The sequence below is a fragment of the Perissodus microlepis genome, chromosome 23 (genome assembly GCF_051167445.1).
Source record: "Perissodus microlepis isolate ML-2025 ecotype Zambia chromosome 23, ASM5116744v1, whole genome shotgun sequence".
Classification (NCBI taxonomy): domain Eukaryota; kingdom Metazoa; phylum Chordata; class Actinopteri; order Cichliformes; family Cichlidae; genus Perissodus; species Perissodus microlepis.
This window is the reverse complement of record NC_140482.1, coordinates 1,998,507-2,016,431: the sequence shown is the minus strand read 5'-3', so window position 1 is coordinate 2,016,431 and position 17,925 is coordinate 1,998,507. Positions and strand designations below refer to the sequence as shown.

Genomic DNA, 17,925 nt, shown 5'->3' with positions numbered 1-17,925 from the left:
TTGTACGAGAACTTCCAAAACAGTAAGAACAGTGAATCGATGGGTCTCCAGCATGACGATGACAAGAGTCAAAGTGGAAAGATAATATGTGGAGGGGCTAAAGCTTTGAGGTGCTGAGCAGCAGCCCATAAGCCCAAAGGATTTACAGTTTCTGTAGAGACAAGTGGACCAAAATCTGTCTGCATCTGTGTAAGAACTTCGTTCTTGCAGATAATGGTTCTGATAACAGGTTTAACTCATTAACTCCTCCTTTGCTCCTGCAGCTTTTCCTCCTGACAGCAATAAATGAAGCTGATACTCGAGGCTAAAGCGTGTGCTGTCTGTGCTGTTGCTAATTACAGATTTATTTGTTCCTGCTGCTACAAATGGATCAAAGAATGACTTCATCAGCTCACAATAGCAACCTCGTCAGAGTCAGACTGTTGCCTAAAGAAAATGGGATCATGCAGCGTTAACGGGAACAAAAACAACAGTTAAACCCAGCTGTTGAGGTTCTTCTCATAAACGCATACTCTGTTGTGCTAAAAGAAGTGTGTTATTACATATATAGAGACGCCTTCCGTACCTTTGCTTTGAAAAACAAAAACAAACCGTCGTTTACACGCTGAGAGCGGCGAAAACACGTCGCGCACTGAAGGACAACAGGCCTCCTCACGGCCCTGACACAACAGATCCCTCATCAGCGGAATCCGCCGTCCAGAACCAGGCGCAACCCCGCTGCCTCCTCCTAATCCAACAAGGGAAGCAGCACCTCTTAAAAACGTTTGCTTCTTACGGCTCCCGTTTATAAATCATGGTCCAACCTCGTTCTGTCTGCTGCTCGGTGATGTTTCCGATTTAAAAGATCTAATTTGCCCAGACCGCTTCAAATCCCATCTCCTCGTTTCCTCGCATCCCTACTCTTCATCCTTAGTTGGTACATACGCCAACTACGCTGCGTGATCTAAAAACAAACAAACAGTACTCTGAACATGGAGGTGTGCTCCTATGAAAAGTCCTGCTCGGGAACTTTTGTTTGTAACGAAACCAGTTCTTCCTGTGGGAAACCATGCAGCCCGTTCAGCGTCGAAATCAGTGGTTTGACTGACACCTCCCACCTCCATCCCCTCCTTACGCCAAACGTGCCAAACATGAGGGTCGGGGACCTTCAGGGAGGTCTGAATTAATAAAGAATAACTGCTTGAAGAAGGAAAATATACTAACAATGCTGAAACAAAAGCAAAAACATTCAGCGTGCCGTAGCAGCGCTATAGCTTGTAACCATGTAACAGGTAAATGTGTGCCTGAAGTGTAGCGACAGCACCCAATCAGGATGACACTGTCACATTTCAAAAGCTATTTTTTTAAAAGAAAAAAAAGCATAAAGATGTCTTTTGCTAAGCTATGTTGCTGTATAGCTGCAGCAGGGGTGTCAAACTCAAATACACAGTGGGCCAAAACTCAAAACTGGATCAAAGTCGCGGGCTAACATTAATATTCATTGAAAAAAATCTTCCTCCACATATAACAAGGAATCTTTTCTTATGAACTCAAACATGTTTTGCTGAAAAACTGAGTATGGAACAAGCAAAGCTTAATACTAAACAATATATATAACTTGTATAAATGTATATATAACTTAATATTGCACACATGCAAAATTGAAATTCCAATTAAATAACACATCAGTGGAATTCATTTCTTAAATAAAAATTGTATTTGCAGCCTTCTGAATTAAATTTTATCATTCATCAAATTTTCATCATATTCTCCCACCTGCTCCTGTTTTCTGCCTTTCTTTTAGCCATTTTGGGATCGGTAGCATGGCAGTATTTGCATGGTTGCTATGACTATGGTCAACAGAGGAGAGGGTGATAATGGGTCCTGTCGTGACTGACGGGCCAAAACACCAACAGAGCATTCTGGGAATTGTAGTATTAGCAGTACATGCACTGTATAATACCAGTAGGCCAGCTCTAATAGTAATTTTGTATGGCTTCGCGGGCCAGAGTTTGACACCTATGAGCTACAGCTAACTGCCACATCTAGCATAGCAACATATACAACACTGAGAGTGAAGTTGCTGAGGTTAATATTTTTCCTTCTTCCAGTTACTACTCAAGCCATGCATTGTTGGCTTTGGGACCTCAGCCACATGTTTCTCCCAAGCTGGAAAGCACCACAGTAAAGTGCTTCCATTCACGACCAGTTTATACATATCACCTAGTAAGGACATTTGTGTTTGATTGATGTTGTAACAGTCGTTCTTATTAAGAATTATAACAATAAATCAATAAATGCAATAAACTGATAAATCTGAAAGCCTTTTTTTGTTTTTTGGGTTTTTTATTTTTGTCCACCTTTAAATAGTGTGACATTTGTAAAGAAATATGTGGGTTGTGCCCATGAAAAACCTTAAAAATCTTCTCTGCCAATGCCAAACACCTTTCTGCTATTATGTTCTATTAACTCCTGTCTGCAGTCCTGACCTGAACCCCACTGAATACCTGCAGGATCAGCTTAGGTGTTCTGTTTCTGCCAGAGTGACCAACATGAGCACATTGGTCACAACAAATCCTGGTTGATGGCACTTCACGGCAATTTGTGACCAAGCTGGTGACCAGCATGGGGAGGAAGTGTCAGACTATTGTGGCTTTGTAGGGTTCTTCCACATTCTTCCTTCTCTCTCCTAAAGCTGGGCTTACACTGTGCAATTTTTGGCTCATTTTGAGACGATTTTTCAGTCGTGCGACTGTTTTGGTGATCGGCCCGAGTTTCGCCTTCATCGTGTGTCGTGTAGAAGCGATAAACACCTCACGACCAGCTCCCGATCATCAGTCGCTTGGTCGTAAGAAAATCAAACCTGTTTGAAATCCTGTCGGCCGTCGTGAGGGCGTCACTGCAGCCTCTCACACTGCGCACGCGCAAACACAGAAATGGAAGTGAAAAGACGGAGCAGCAGTGCAGCCTGTGATCTGGACACAAGCGATGGAGGCACAACTTGTAGAACTTTGGCTCATCAGAGCCTTTTCGATGTGGCCTCACAAAATTATCACGACCACAACAACCGTGAAAATAGTTGGATTTACATTTCTGCTCAATCACAGCTGCCTGATCAATGCTTTTTATTAGCAATTTAGCAAAGTTGATGGTGGTGTGTGTGTCTGTGTGAGTGAAAGACAGAGAGCGAGAGATTTTCTGTTATAACCTTCATGTTACGGACGCACAGTGTGAGCACTCAGGTCACATCAGAGCATCGGGCCGTATAGTGTGAGACCTGCATCGTGACGTATGAACTTCTAACCTCTGCGAGTCAATCGTGCAGTTTGAGGAGACTGTATGTATTATTGCAGGGTCTACCTTAGAATATAAAGCACCGTGAGGTGACTGTTGTTGTGATTGGGTGCAGTATAAATAAAATAGAATTGAATTGCAAGTGAGGCACTGTTTATTAAATTAATAAACTGATAAAATACCAGTGTTTTATTTCTTTAAACTTTAATATGCAAATACCCAAATGACTGTGAAGGACAGAGCTGGTTAGTTATACGTTTTTGGTATTTTGGAAAAACTGGGGTTTTATTTACCTCAAAAAATGCTAAAACATACAAACTGAACTAACAGTGGGCCCTTAGTTATAGTCAAAGGAACATAACTGAGCAACTTAATATAAGTGCTCAAAAAATACACAGAAGTTGCAGTACAGATTAAAAGTTTGCAATTTGACTATATTTTACATTCAGTGCCACCATCTTGTAATGATACATTTTTACCAAAGATGCTTTCTAGCATTACTAATAGTTTTCATCACACTTATTTGTGTTCAAAGTCTCCTTTCTCATAAGTTTGATTCTAATTTCTCGCTTGATGCTGTAAAATTGGGGTGCAGCGCTTTCACTGCAGCTGCAGCAGTCACGCAGAAACTTGAATGCAGTATCGTATTGTAACAATGCAAGTCGAGCAGGTACGTTTTTGTAAATTTAAGTATTAAAGATAAATATATAAAAGATTAAAAAAAAAAACAATACAAAATTGTAAAAAAGAAAAAGAAAGAAAAGATGCAGCGATTTTTTAAATTTTTTTTTTTACATTTTGGTGTTCTAAACCAATTCAAAATAATGCCTTTTAACCCGATTAGGGAAAAAAATCTTTGAGTAAAGTCATTCTAATAAATTTGGAGATTTTTCGGTCACTAAATTCAGTATATTGAATGCTGAGTTTGCTCAAACTAGGGACAGTGCAGCAGATCTTCCCTAACCATTTTAGAGGAACTGGCATTGCTTTTATCACCTTGTATATTTTAGGATTACAGTGAAGACTGCATCTCAAACCAAGTTCTTCACACAGTAACACATCACAAATATGATTCATAAAATGTGATATTTCCCAAAAACCTTTGGAAAACTCCCTTTTCATTCAAAATTTATATTAATAATAACACATCTATAGTCCATACTGGTCTGTTATGTGAACTTCTGTTTATGAATCTCAGTAGAGAACAGCCTGTTGATCAAACTGACTGCTTGTTATTAAGAAAAGATTTAAACAGTTTTAGCTTTAAAGCAACATTCATGACACTAAAATCAATCACATTTCCCTCTTTATAAATGTGTGTGTCTGTACATACATGTGTATATATTATTTTTAACGAGGTCCAAGTTGTGTGCGTGGGAGCTCGAAGCAGCCACTCCACCTAATGCCGCTACTGTGCAGGGTCCAAAAAAACAACGTGACAGCTCACACAAACGGGAAATGTTTCGTTTTCTAGGGAGGGAGTGCAGCCACATCAGGGAACACAAATACTGACAAATCATCTGACCACAAAGAAACAAAAACAGTTAGTTTTACAGTTATTTTAGATTAATAATACTGAATATTTGTGCTTTGTATTTTAAGCATAACTGCAATTCAGAAAAAAAGAAAAGAAATATAATTTAAAATGAATTATTTAATTATCCTCCCCATGACAAAACTGCACTTGGTATGGTCCAATCAGCACTTCCTGTGCTGTTATTTTGAGGGCGCTAACCCGGAAGTTTTTGAAGGATCACGTGGTTGCCGTTTCACGTTAGTTCCTTTTAATGTTGACTTTCGCTACAGTCTGAGTTTAGAGCGCTAGCAGACATCACGTATTGGATGTACAGTGTCGTACACATGATTTATGTGTCCGTAAACTGATATGACAGCTTGTTTGAAGTGGCGGGAAACATGTCTGGATTCAGTAATGAGCTCATAGATTACCTCGAGGGTAGAATAACTTTTGAAGAGTTCGACAGAAGGAGAGACGAGCGGAAAGCCAAGGTAAATTATGTTGTTAGTTCAGTAACTGTGAGCTATCTAGCTGAGGCAGTATCACTCCTCAACATCACTTGGACTTGTGCTCCACTTGTGTGGACGGTCGTTTCATTGACATACAATTATATACTTCCTTTATTCTGACCTCTCTAAGTCAGGGGAGGTAGCTGAAGATGTGGAAGACGTTGAGCTCCCTTCGACGTCCGGACTCATCTCAACGAAGATCGGTAATCTCTCTCTGTCAGTGGCTCTGGAAATGTAAATAATGGACCCTTTTTTCATTAGATAGCGAATTACATGAGCGAGTGTATTGTAATTGTCATGGTTTTAGGAATAAAACAAAGTTTTAAAAATAACTGGAACATCAAAACTGGATGAACATATTCACCAAATGTAAATACCAACCTGCCATCATCTTTCCTCTAATGGAAAAACTAATAGATTTTAGTTCTGGACTATTTAGCCTTTATCATGCTTCTTGAACAGGTCAGAATTTCTCTTAATGGAACTCTTGTGATTTTCCTACTTTGACAAGTTAAAATGTCTGAAACTGCCTTTTATTTGAGTATCAACATCAATAAAAATGACAGATAATAACTACTGTTCTTAAGGGTCCACAAAGTAGTGAGTGTCGGAGACTGGTTATAAAAACTGGGTCGGCTTACTTTGATTCCCATCCTGGATTGCATGCAAAGTATGGTAATGTTACTCAAGCCAGCTTTCCTTTCTTCTCAGAGGATGGAGTTAGCCCAGGAGTCCAGCTGGCCTTTGCCTCCATGCTGGGAGAAACTGCTGAACCACAATCTTCAGAGGATGAGGAGGAGGAAGAGCAGGACAGCCTGAGCTATGTTGATGATGCACATGATAAGGATTACATTGCAGACAAATTAGAGTTGCAGGCAGAGGAGATAGGGAAGCGGCCAAGACAAGTGGGGAGACAACAGGGAAAGAAGAGTAAAGCTAAAGAAATGGCAGAAGATGTGACTGTAGGAGATGTGTTTGCACTGGAGATGGAGCTGAATCGAGAAAACAAGAAGATGATGAAGGTGAGACGGGAGAACGGTCTTGCCTAGGTGAGTTTTTGCAGTTCTTAGTTAATATATAACTATGTGAACAGGGGCGTCGTCATGGCAGCAAGCTGCCCCGGGCTCTGAGAGGCTTGATGGGAGAAGCCAACATTCGCTATGCAAGAGGAGAGAAAGAGGACGCCATCTTGATGTGTATGGAGATCATAAGACAGGGTACGAAGTGGGTTTGCAGGCATATAGTCACTCGCTGTTTGTGTTGACACTAACTTTGGTTTGCCTGTGTGCCAGTTAGTGTTCAAACACTATGAAAAGTTAAAAACAAAATCTCTTCTCCCTTTGTCCCTCAGCTCCTCTGGCATATGAGCCTTTCTCCACGTTGGCTATGATCTATGAGGATGAAGAGGACATGAGCAAAGCGCTGCAGTTTGGCCTGATCGCTGCCCACCTCAACCCCTCGGACTGTGAGGAGTGGATCAGACTCGCTGAAATGTCTCTGGAGCAGGACAATATCCAGCAAGCCATCATCTGCTACAGCAAAGGTCAGTCTGACACGGACCGACACATCACTTCCCACTGGAAATTCACATCTGTTTATTGTCTGTTGGTGGAACTGTTGGACAACACAGTCCCTACCTGTTGTGTTAAAGTGGATGTTCATTACTGCAGGGCCAGTACTTCAATCCCATGGTCCTTGTGATATGTACTACTACAGCTATATTTATGCTGCAGTAATAAGCCCTGTAATTTCCTCAGTCTGTAGTTAGGGTGACTGCTGCAGCACAAACTCTCAGACTGGATTTACTTAGTGGGATAAATTGGCTTAAGGCTGCAGTTGGAAGAGCCATGCAAAGTAACAAATCACCTGAGGGGGTGAGAAATGAACTAATAAAAGTAATACACATCAAGTGTGTTTGTCTCTACAGTTTCTGATCAAACAGCACAAGAACAATGGATTTTTCTGATGTAGAGGTGTCAGGGATTGTGTGGGGTCTTAAATATGGAACAGGTGTTCCTCTGGATGAGTCCTGCGTACCACTTGAGCTGTCAAATGTATCCAGAGACGAGCTGTTTTAGTGCAGACAAGTCCAACATGTAAATCTGAAACGTGTCTGTGAACTTTGTACAACAGAAAACAGTCAAGTCCTGACAAATCTGCGGTTTAAAAATTACTGCTACTGCGCCTTCTGTTGTTGGTGTTTCTCATACCGTTGAATTGTGGAATATGAGCCACCACTGCAAAACAAACAGGGACCAGGGAAACGCTGGTTATTATTTATATACTTCTCTAGGTTCAAGCCTTGCTCCATTTCCACAGCTATCAAGTACGATCCTACCAACGTGCGCTATCTGTGGGAGCGCTGCAGCCTGCAGATGCGCCTGGGAGAGCACAAACAGTGCATGGACGGCTACCGCAGGATCCTGTCACTTCTGCCGCTGGAGGATGGAGAGCACTTCATACAGCTCTCCAAAGACATGGCCAAGTAAGGGACACAGACTGACATGGTATGCAAAAATGTGTTTTTATATACACATAAACTATGTTCTCGTTTTTCCCCCCTAAAATACTGTCACCTCAAACCATCTGATCTTGGATTATCACCTTGACAGTTCAGTTGTCGGTATTTGCTTGTGTGGGTCGTGTTTAGGAGTTACTATGAAAGCAGTGACCTGCCCTCAGCTCTGAGTGTGATTGAGGAAGCTTTGACACGACACCCCGACCTGGTCAGTGATGACTTTATCAACATGGCAGCTGAGCTTTATATCACCAACCGGCAGTACAACAAGGCCCTGCAGGTGGGTCTCTGTGGAAAAACCTTTATTGCCATTTAGACTGAGAACAAATATGTTTTCGGTTTAAATGGATAAACATTCCATGTGTTTGCTCTCCAAGGTCTTGGTGCAGTTTGTAGGCATCGTTTTAGTCAGAAGTGAATCCACTTCAGATGTTATTCCACCAACACAAGAAGAGAAGATTAAAGAGGAGAGCACTGAAGACCAGGAGAAGCAACATGCAGACGGGACACAGTTACAGAAGGAAGAACAAACTGCAGCAGAGGAGAACGGTAAGTTGCAAATCCGATTACTTTTTTTCAAGTAACGAGTAAAGTAAGGGATTACTATTGCAAAAACGGTAATTAGATTACTGTTACTTTCCCGTAGGAACGCTGCGTTACTGCGTTACTAAAACTGTGATTTTTTGCGAGAATGTCTCATGACAGTGACGTAAGCGAGTGCGACGTTCGTGACAACAGCTGTGTGCAGATCAACAATGGATCATATATCGAGTGCGGAGAGAGTATGAGCGTGCAGCGTTTAAAGCGTGGAAGTACTGACCTTACTTTGAGTCTGATTCCATAAAAAGTGACAAAAACATTAGTGTCCGTTGTGCGTGGGAAGAAAACTTCTTTTTACAGCGAAAAAACCCCTAAACTTCCAAGCAAGCACCGAGTGCGCAACGACATAATGGGAAACTCACAGAGAAACTCGCGGATTCTTCCACTGACCGCTGCGGCTCACCTGCACCAGGGTAAACCTCCGCCTGCCCCACTCCTGCTTTACAGGTGAAAATAGAGCAACAGGACCGCTAGTCTTTGACTTTATTTATTTTCTGCTGTGTTTTACTTGCATCTATTTGAAAGACTGAGTGTAAACACACAAAAAAAAATATTTTATGTGCTGGAATGTGCAGAAAATAGGTTTAAATGTTAAACTAATTTCTTCCAGTCAGAGAATGTTGCAGATAATTAAATTTTTGCTTGATGCATAAAGTTAAAAGGTTAAAACTAATAAAACAAGTTTAAAAAAAAGAGACGTTTCCATTTGATTACATTTTGTATGATGGATTATGCAGAAAAAGTAGAATTGGGCTGAAAGATCTATCACTTTATCACCTATTCAGGTTGTAAATCGTGTTTTAAAAAGTAACTAAGTAATTAATTACTTTTGAAAATAAGTAATCAGTAAAGTAACGGGATTACTTTTTGGGGAAGTAATCAGTAATTAGTTACTGATTACTTTTTTCAAGTAACTTGACCAACACTGGTTGCAACGACATGAGGCGCTACACATTTACATCCTTACAAGATGATTCAAACTCATCGTGGCTGTTATTCATCATATGAAGAACTCTCATAGCCTTCATGACGTCTTATAGGAAGTGTAGAAAGATGAGGACACAAAATGAGCGTTCGTTGTGGCTTCTTTAGTGGAGCCTACTGTGACTACTTTTGCGTAAACAGGATGTGTTTCGATGTTCTTGTTTTTCAAAATATTTTCCACACTCGAACACTCAGTGATCTCAAAAGACACTTCAACAGATGTATGCAGCGATCGCTTTATATCAGCAAAATCACACGTAAATCGTGATTGTGTGTTTAACACTTGCAACATACTCGACAACATTTCTTATATTCAGAATTATTTAATGAGGGGTGGAATCACATTTTCTGTCTTTCCACAGTATTTCATGTCCACGCACAGAAAATCCAAACATTAAAACATTTTCTTTACTCAAACTTTTCATTCCACATATTAAACAAACTTATGCTTTCATTTTATCTTTGATTAAGAATAAAGGTGATTTACTGTTAACACAAATAGATAAACTCTGTTTAGCACCATCTATCATTTTAACATAAAATGCTACCCTTGGCAGCAATCCTGCTGAGACACGTTGGCATGACTTCAAATAGGATATTCAGTCTCAAAAACCTCTAATTTCAAGGAAGAGTGGGCCAAACATCCTCCAGTGACGTGAAAGAATCATTGAGTCTTTGGGGAACTCTTTTTACTGATTGGTTGTTGTGTGCTGTTTCCAGGTGAAATTGTGGATGTACAGGTACCAGACAGCGTCCCAGTGGACCTGAGGACCAAGTTAATTGTGTGCTTCATACACCTACATGTCTACGCACCCACCGAGGTAAAACAGGACTTAAAAACATACAGAGCTCAGATTATTAATGAAGTCTTTATTAAAAGATCATTTCATTTTAGAATCTTCTTGCTTATAGGGCTTGGTTTCAACACTGATGGAGCAGAGTCCAGAAGAGATTGGTGACTTGTACCTGGATGTCGGTGAAGCGTATCTGGAAGAGGGCAAGTACATGTCTGCTCTGCCTCTGCTGACTGCCCTCGTCGTATCTGAAAAGTACAACCTGGCTGTTGTTTGGTTGCGGCATGCAGGTAGGTCCAGCAAAAAAGGAAATAAAGGAAGAGGTGTATCTGCAAACTTAGACTAAAAAGACATTTCATCTTCCATCCCGAATATTCTTCATGTGTGAAACAACAGAGAAGGCAAGACCTTAAATGAGGTCTCACTTCAGGTCTGACTTGGAAAAAGAAAACCACTGTTATGTGTCTTTATCACTTTCCTTTGTCATCTGCAGAGTGTCTGAAGGCTTTGGGCCACATGGAGGCAGCAGCAGAAAGCTACACCAAGGTGGTGGAGATGGCTCCGCAGCACCTAGAGGCCCGGCTCTCCCTTGCCACACTGCAGCAACAGTTGGGCCGCATGGATTGTGCCCTTAAGGCGCTGGAGTCCATGTATGATAGCAACATACTAGCACACGATTCTTCAGCCGCACAAAAGGCAGGGGATTTTTGTTTTTGCTTTTTCCATTATCACGTTATGTTGCATTATCTTACATTTACAATGTTCCTGAAAGGTCATGGAGGGTTTTTTTAGAGGTCTTTTTCATGGACATTTTCTGGTAACACCAAAGGGGAAAAAAGGAGTGCAAACCTCTGCTCTGTCCTGTCAGGAGACACTGACAGTCACACCTTATAAAGGGGCATCCCCACTGAAGCTGTAATCAGCAACCCAGTGACCAGAGACCACGGAAAGTGAATGTATTTGGGAACTTCTAGCAACAATGGGTGAGATAGTGTAGTGATGTGAAGTGGGAGGGTGCCACTTTTGGCTTTTCTCAACTTAGACGTGAGCCATTGAAGTGATTAGGTATGGAGAACACAGTAGTGAGTTGGATAGGTATTTGGAGCCTGGCAAGTCTGGTAGTTAGTTACCAACTGTTAGTGGTAATATGATGCAGAGTGAGCAAATGACTTCCTGCCCACATCCCCCTCATTGCTTCATTGTTTTAATGCACGACTCCTTAGAGCTTACAATGTAATCATGCGTGTTTGACCCGCAGCATTTTACATGCTTTCATAGCTTACTTGGATTCTGGTTAAACACAAGATTTCTGTGCTTTCCAGACTTGAGCTGAGATTAGAGTCAAGGACACGTAGTCTGGTTACCAGCTGGAAAAAGGAAAACCATCACCTGCAGCATTTTGGAATGCTATGCTGTATGGTCAGTGCTCTGTGTTTGGCGTTTGTTTGGTAACTGCTTTTGTATATCTCTGTGTTTGTAGGAGTTAAAGCTTTTGCTCCATCGCTCTACGCTCCTGAAGACACAGGGGAAAATGCAGGACTACCTGGACACTGTGATCACTATGATCTCGATGCTCCTCAAGGTAACACACTTTACGGTTGCTTTTTACCCGTCAGCCGTTCATGATGGCGGATTGTCGTCACCCTGCTGGACGGGCAGCATGAACACGTTTGTGAATGTGAGAACTCTAAAACGAAGCTACATTGGAGTTCAGATTGATGCAATAGGAGGCTGAGAGATACCGCTGGCCACCACAAATATTTTGTTTTTATTCATACTGCTGCTATAAAGAGTGCTTTTTCCTCTCTGATAGACTCAAAGGAGTTGGTACAACTATTCCACATATAGAATACACTTCAGAAATGTTTGACCTCAGCTCTGCAGTCTAGCCAAGTGTCAGTGAAATCAAAGAGGAAACGATCTTAGAAGTTTTGAAAGAATGCAGAACTACTTGGATGCTTTGAATTTAGGAGGAACGTTCGGCTGCTTCGACTGGATCAGAGCTAATCTGCCTGACACGTAAATGATGTTAACTAGTTAGCATTAGCAGCTGAGTTATTGCATTAATAATTCATAATTCGGTAAACAGGGCGGCACGGTGGTTAGCACTGTTGCTGCACAGCAAGAAGGGCCTGAGTTCATTCCACCATCAGGTGGTTCTGTGTTTGCGTGGGTTCAGTCCAAACACATGCAGTTTGTGGGGACAGGTTCATTGATTATTCTAAATTGCCCACAGGTGTGAATGTGAGTGCGAATGATTGTCTGTCTCTGAGCCCTGCGACAGACTGGCGACCTGTCCAGGATGTGCCCCGCCTCTCGCCCTATGACAGCTGGGATAGGATCAATAAGTAAATATATACTATACCAACAATATTAATGCACTTACCAGGAGAACTGTCTCAGTCTGTCAGTGATATTGACACAAGTACAAATGGCTAACGGTGTAAACACAACTTTAGTTTAAGTTCAGTTTGTTGTTCTTGATATGTAATTGTGTCTGATCAGGAATATTTGTTGTGACAACATATTTATGTTTATGTTTAAATGTTGCCATCCTCTTGGCCAGATCCCTCATGACAATACATTTTTAATCTGAATGAGATTTCCTGAATAAATAAAGGGGGATTTTTACCAGTTTGGATGTTTTTGACTGTTGGTTCAGCTGAATTCTTAACAAACATTTTTATCATTGAAGTTATTTTGTACCCGACAGGGAAAAAGGACAAACATCTCAAAGTTGATAAGACCAGGCTTTTTACTGTAGTTGTTTTTACTGAGAATTCTTCTCAACAATGAGAGGTTACTGTGAGAGAAGGTGAATTTGAACAAATAAATGCTCCATTTTTTGTTTTTGTTGCGCACATTTCATTGCGTCCTGTGAGTCGTTCAAAGGTGCATAACGCATGCATGTTTCTAGGTGGCCATGCAGCGAGCTAAGGTGTGTGTGAGCTCTGTAAACGTGTCAGGTGAGAATCACCTGAGGCTCGTGAAGGTTGAAGACATGCTACCGGAGATTGCTGACCATGAAACGGCCTATCTGGACAACACTGGTATGTTATCTTTGTCTGCATCATACTTGACTACGAGGTAGAGCCCGTAGTTGGTCTGGTCGCTGGATTTGACTTTGTCACTGTCATCAGGTAAAACCAACGTCCTGTCCAAAGAGGACTGGTGGCAGCTGCTGCTGAGCTGTGTGCTGACACTGTGTGAGGTGCAGCGCTTCGAGGAGGCGGAGATGCTTGTGGATTCGGCCATGGAGTTCTACTCGTTCTATGACAACAAGCCCAGGAGGAAAGAACTGGAGTTCATCGGCCTGTCTGCCACAATCCTGGACCACAACTATTACAAGGCCTATAACTACATCAGGTAGATTAATATGGGTGTGGCCTGGGATAAAGAGCATGCCAACATTATAATAAATATAACATTTCTCTGTTTTTCCTCTCAACAGACTGATGCTGTTGGAAAATGTGGCTCTGCCTCAGCTTTGGAATATTTTTAACCAGGTCTGCTTTTGTGTCAGTAGAATAGAGGATCACTAAAAGAGAAACTGGCTCAACTATTTTACTAAACTGTTTTCTTGCTAGGAATTAAAGCGGCACATTTGTGAGGACAAACTTTTTTTTAAAGGCAAATATATTTAAAAGTATTTGTTTGTATTCAGGAAATGCATCACTACACCTCGTAATGAGAAGTAGGAAAGTTTGTCCTCATAAAATGTGCCTGTTTTCGTCTGAAACGACCACTTATCTTGAATTTTGACTCTTTCCATTTTTACCGTCTTTGCACAGTTGATTTATTTATTAACCAGAGAGCCTCTGATGCATTGTCATAGTCTGTATGAAGATTTACTGGTAATACTAAATATTCAAATGAATCAAAAGCATAGATTTCCTGAATTTGGTGGAAAGATTTTGTAAACAAATGATGTTTTTTTTTTTTTTTTTTTTTTAACTCTGCAGCTGACAATAACGTCGCAGCACCAGCGCCACCATCGCTTCTGTCTGCGCATGCTGTTTAAACATCCTGACAATCACGCCCTCTGTGTTCTCTGCGGACATAACGCCATGGTGTCAGGGAGCTTCAAACATGCTCTTGGTACTCGCACACGAATCTACTAACTAGAGATGATAAAAACATTTAACATCACTACCGTACTTGGTGTTTCAGCTTATCTTACATGATTGATTTTATACCACTTTGGAGTGTGACGACCATCACAGCATCCAGCGCTGTAATCAGGGACTGCGTCATGTTGTTGTCATTTTAAGAGGAACATGTGATCTGCCACTGATGTGCACCAGCATTTTAAAGGAGTCCTTCCTTTGCTTACGCCACACCTCTCAAACTAACGTTATCAAGTTTTGCTTATTAGCTTGTTCTTGATTGCAGATCAACAGTCTTGCAGTTTTGTCTTTTTTGACATTTTTAGAGGTCTCCGTTAAATCTCATAAGTTGTTGAAATACAGCTCGTTCCAAATTATTATGATATTTTTCTCTGTTTTTCCTAAATAGTCGATTCAAATGACAGTCGGCATAATTTTCGAGTCATCAGCCATTAGAGTATAATTCAGATGTTACTGAACAAAACTCCCAATGAAAACAGTGTTTTTCAAAAATACAAAACTTGAAACGCTCTGTTCCAAATTATTACGCACACAGAGTTTCAAAAGGTTTTATAGGTTGTAGAGAATTGAAAATGGTCATTTGTTGAATTTGCAGCATTAGGACATATTTACTGAAATCAGAAACATCTTAACAGCTCAAGTTACACATTAACACAGGAACCCTTATTTGATAGCAGTTTTACAATTCTTGCATCCATGGAACTTGGAGGTTTTTGGAAAGTTTCTGCTTGAATGTGTTTGCAGGATGTCAGAATAGCCTCCGAGCTGCTGTTTGGATGTGAACGGCCTCCCACCCTCATATTTGTTTGCTTGAGGATGCTCCAAAGGTTCCCAATAGGATTGAAGTCAGGGAGGAATGGGGGACCACACCATGAGTTCCTCTCCCTTTATGCCGACAGCAGCCAATGATGCAGAGGTGTTCCTTGTAGCATGAGGTGGTGCATTGTCTTGCATGAAGATGGTTGTGTTGCAGAAAGCACAGTTCTTCTCTTTCTACCATGGAAGAAAGTGGTCAGTCAGAAACTCCACATCCTTTGCAGAGGTCATTTTCACTCCTTCAGGGACCCTAAAGGGGCCGACCAGCTCTCTCCCCGTGATTCCAGCTCAAACGTGACTCCACCTCCTCGCTGACGACGCAGCCTTGTTGGGACATGGTGGCCGTCCACCAACCATCCACCTCTGCATCCATCTGGACCATCCAGGGTTGCGCTGCACTCATCAGTGAACAACACTGTTTGAAAATTAGTCTTCTTGTAGTTCTGGGCCCACTGCAGCAGTTTCTGCTGTGAGCATTGGTTAGAGGTGGTTTATGCACAACTGCAGGTCTCTGGAGGATCCTGCAGCTTGATGTTTGCAGGGCTCCAGAGGCACCAGCAGCTTCAAACATGTGTTTGCTGCTTTGTGATGGCCTTTTAGCAGCTGCTCTCTTAATCTGATGTATTTGTCTGAAACCTTCATCATTGTGCCTTTACCTGCACGGACCCATGTGTGCTCTGACTCACAAATCTCTTAACATGATGGTGATCACGCTGAAATATTTGTGAAATATCTCATTACGTGTCCAAGGCATTCAACTATTTCACTTTTCAGCAGCAGAGATCATCTTTCATTCCTATGTTGGGCTCAGCTGGCAAACTAATGATCACAGGTGTCCGAGATTGATTTCAGTGAAACAAAGAGTCCTGAGACACAATCCCATCCATGGGTTTAATTGAAGAACAACTTATTTAATCTTTATGACACTTAAACACAATTTGCATAATCATTTGGAACGCGGTGTAAAGGGCTTAGGGATTATGTTCACACTCGGTCCGCTTTGCACAGTAGTACATTTTTCAAACACTGGATGTGTTTTCAGGTCAGTATGTTCAGGCCTTCCAGACTCATCCCAGCAATCCACTGCACAGCCTGTTTGTAGGTCTCACCTTCTTCCACATGGCATCTCAGAAGTTTGTGGCTAAACGGCACACGCTGGTGCTGCAGGTACAGAGTTTGTTTATTTCTGTGCACAGTTCAGTCCTATAGTCTGTTCTTTTAAAACCAACACGTGCTCTCAGGGTTTCTCCTTCCTGTGGCGTTACGTAGAGCTTCGTGGAGAGTGTCAAGAGAGTATGTACAACCTAGGCCGAGCGCTGCACCAAATGGGCCTCACACACTTGGCTATGCATTACTACCAAAAGGCGCTTTTACTACCAGCAAAAACACTGGAGGTGGGTAAAAACACAACTTGCTGCTCAGTGCAAACGCAGCTTTTAGGACAGTGATGGATGTTCGCCTCTTTTTCTCTCCCTTTGTCTTCTTATTTTTTCTGCAGGGCATCCCAGGGGACCAGGTTGATCTGAGGAGGGAGATTGCCTTCAACCTGTCACTCATTTACCAGGCCAGCGGTGCAGTGGAAAAGGCCAGATACCTCATTAACACACACTGCATTATTTGAAAATGCACACTCGTCTTTACTGGTTCTTTTTCATTAGAAATGTGACCTTATTTCTAGCAACTAAACCCCCATGAAATGGATTCAGGAAGTCTTATTTATTAAAAACTGTTTGTAAATATTTACCATTTTGTATGACGTATGTCATTTCTACATTTGTGTTGATTTATCTCTGTATTTCAGTGTCTGATAACATTTGAGGCATGTACTAATACTGGATCTTTCAGTTGTATGATTTTTGCAAGACCTATAGTGTCTGTCTGCTGTTATACAAATGACCCTAGAAAAGCCCTCGTTTATTTTAATAAAGAAATACAGAACAAAGTATTTGCCTTTCTTGTTTTGAGGTGACAGTGTTAGCCACTGATCCACCATGCTGGCTGACAACGGGATAAATCATTACCAAATCTCAGAATCATGTCTAAAATGTCAAAATTCAATTCAATGTTATTTATACAGCCCCAAATCACAACAACAGTCGCCTCAAGGCGCTTTATATTGTAAGGTCGACCCTACAATAATACATACAGAGAAAAACCCAACAATCATATGACCCCCTATGAGGAAGCACTTTGGTGACAGTGGGAAGGAAAAACTCCCAGGAAGGAACTTCCAGCAGAACCAGGCTCAGGGAGGGGCGGGGCCATCTGCCACGGCCGGTTTGGGTGAGAGAAGGAAGACAGGATAAAGACATGCTGTGGAAGAGAGACAGAGGTTAATAACAAGTATGATTCAATGCAGAGAGAAAAGGGGGAAGGAATGGAGCCGAGTCTCCAACTGCAGCATCTGTAACAAAACACACTAAGAGTGCTGAAGACCTGAGGCAGCACACCTCGATGACAACCATCCTTCAGCAGAAAGAAGAGGGAGGCCCAGATGGCGTGCCTAAACTTAAAGTCTGCATTTATACACCACTCTGTATTTAATCTTTAGTTATCATTGACCTCTGGCTCTGTCTTTATCCTGTCTTCCCTCTCTCACCCTAAACCAGTCACGGCAGTTGGCCGGCCCTCCCTGAGCCTGGTTCTGCCAGAGGTTTCTTCTATTAAAAGGGTATTTTTCCTTCCTTTAAATAAATGTGAATTGAATTAAGCCCTTCATTTTCAGAGGAGCAACGCAGGCAGTGGAGGCCATTTGTTGCTAATGGGCTCAGTATGGTTCGCCATTGGC

The 17,925-nt window shown here is 41.7% G+C and overlaps 2 protein-coding genes across 3 annotated transcripts in view; one reads left to right on the top strand and one right to left on the bottom strand.

Annotated features, from left to right (window-relative positions):
* hecw2b (HECT, C2 and WW domain containing E3 ubiquitin protein ligase 2b) overlaps nucleotides 1-1,114 on the bottom strand; it is a 71,878-nt gene extending 70,764 nt beyond the window's left edge. The window contains exon 1 of the mRNA XM_084922591.1: nucleotides 566-1,114. The gene's annotated coding sequence lies outside the window, so the exon portion shown is untranslated. The remainder of the gene's footprint in view (nucleotides 1-565) is intronic.
* A 3,902-nt stretch (nucleotides 1,115-5,016) lies between these two features.
* On the top strand, nucleotides 5,017-17,079 carry gtf3c3 (general transcription factor IIIC, polypeptide 3). 2 transcript variants are annotated; one of them, XR_014799471.1, is made up of 19 exons: nucleotides 5,017-5,280; nucleotides 5,429-5,501; nucleotides 6,010-6,320; nucleotides 6,392-6,515; nucleotides 6,650-6,841; nucleotides 7,618-7,783; nucleotides 7,949-8,096; nucleotides 8,194-8,365; nucleotides 10,121-10,221; nucleotides 10,313-10,484; nucleotides 10,688-10,890; nucleotides 11,675-11,776; nucleotides 13,112-13,244; nucleotides 13,335-13,560; nucleotides 13,646-13,700; nucleotides 14,157-14,292; nucleotides 16,180-16,304; nucleotides 16,407-16,531; nucleotides 16,636-16,749. XR_014799471.1 is itself a non-coding variant. In XM_084922103.1 (19 exons), exons 1-19 carry the CDS (start codon nucleotides 5,188-5,190, stop codon nucleotides 16,756-16,758), a joined length of 2,808 nt encoding a protein of 935 aa, XP_084778229.1. In that variant the 5' UTR covers nucleotides 5,017-5,187; the 3' UTR covers nucleotides 16,759-17,079. The 2 variants fall into 2 exon arrangements, 1 of the variants encoding a protein (XP_084778229.1); XM_084922103.1 differs by having other exon boundaries at nucleotides 16,379-16,531; nucleotides 16,636-17,079.
* Nucleotides 17,080-17,925: the final 846 nt, after the last annotated feature.

What these genes read in the sequence shown, in the direction of transcription:
- gtf3c3 (XM_084922103.1), top strand. Translation starts at nt 5,188, where the DNA reads ATGTCTGGATTCAGTAATGAGCTCATAGATTACCTCGAGGGTAGAATA. An exon ending in TATGGAGATCATAAGACAGG is followed by an intron (nt 6,516 to 6,649) that starts GTACGAAGTGGG and finishes TTTGTCCCTCAG; the next exon opens with CTCCTCTGGCATATGAGCCT. An exon ending in TACCAGCAAAAACACTGGAG is followed by an intron (nt 16,532 to 16,635) that starts GTGGGTAAAAAC and finishes TTTTTTCTGCAG; the next exon opens with GGCATCCCAGGGGACCAGGT.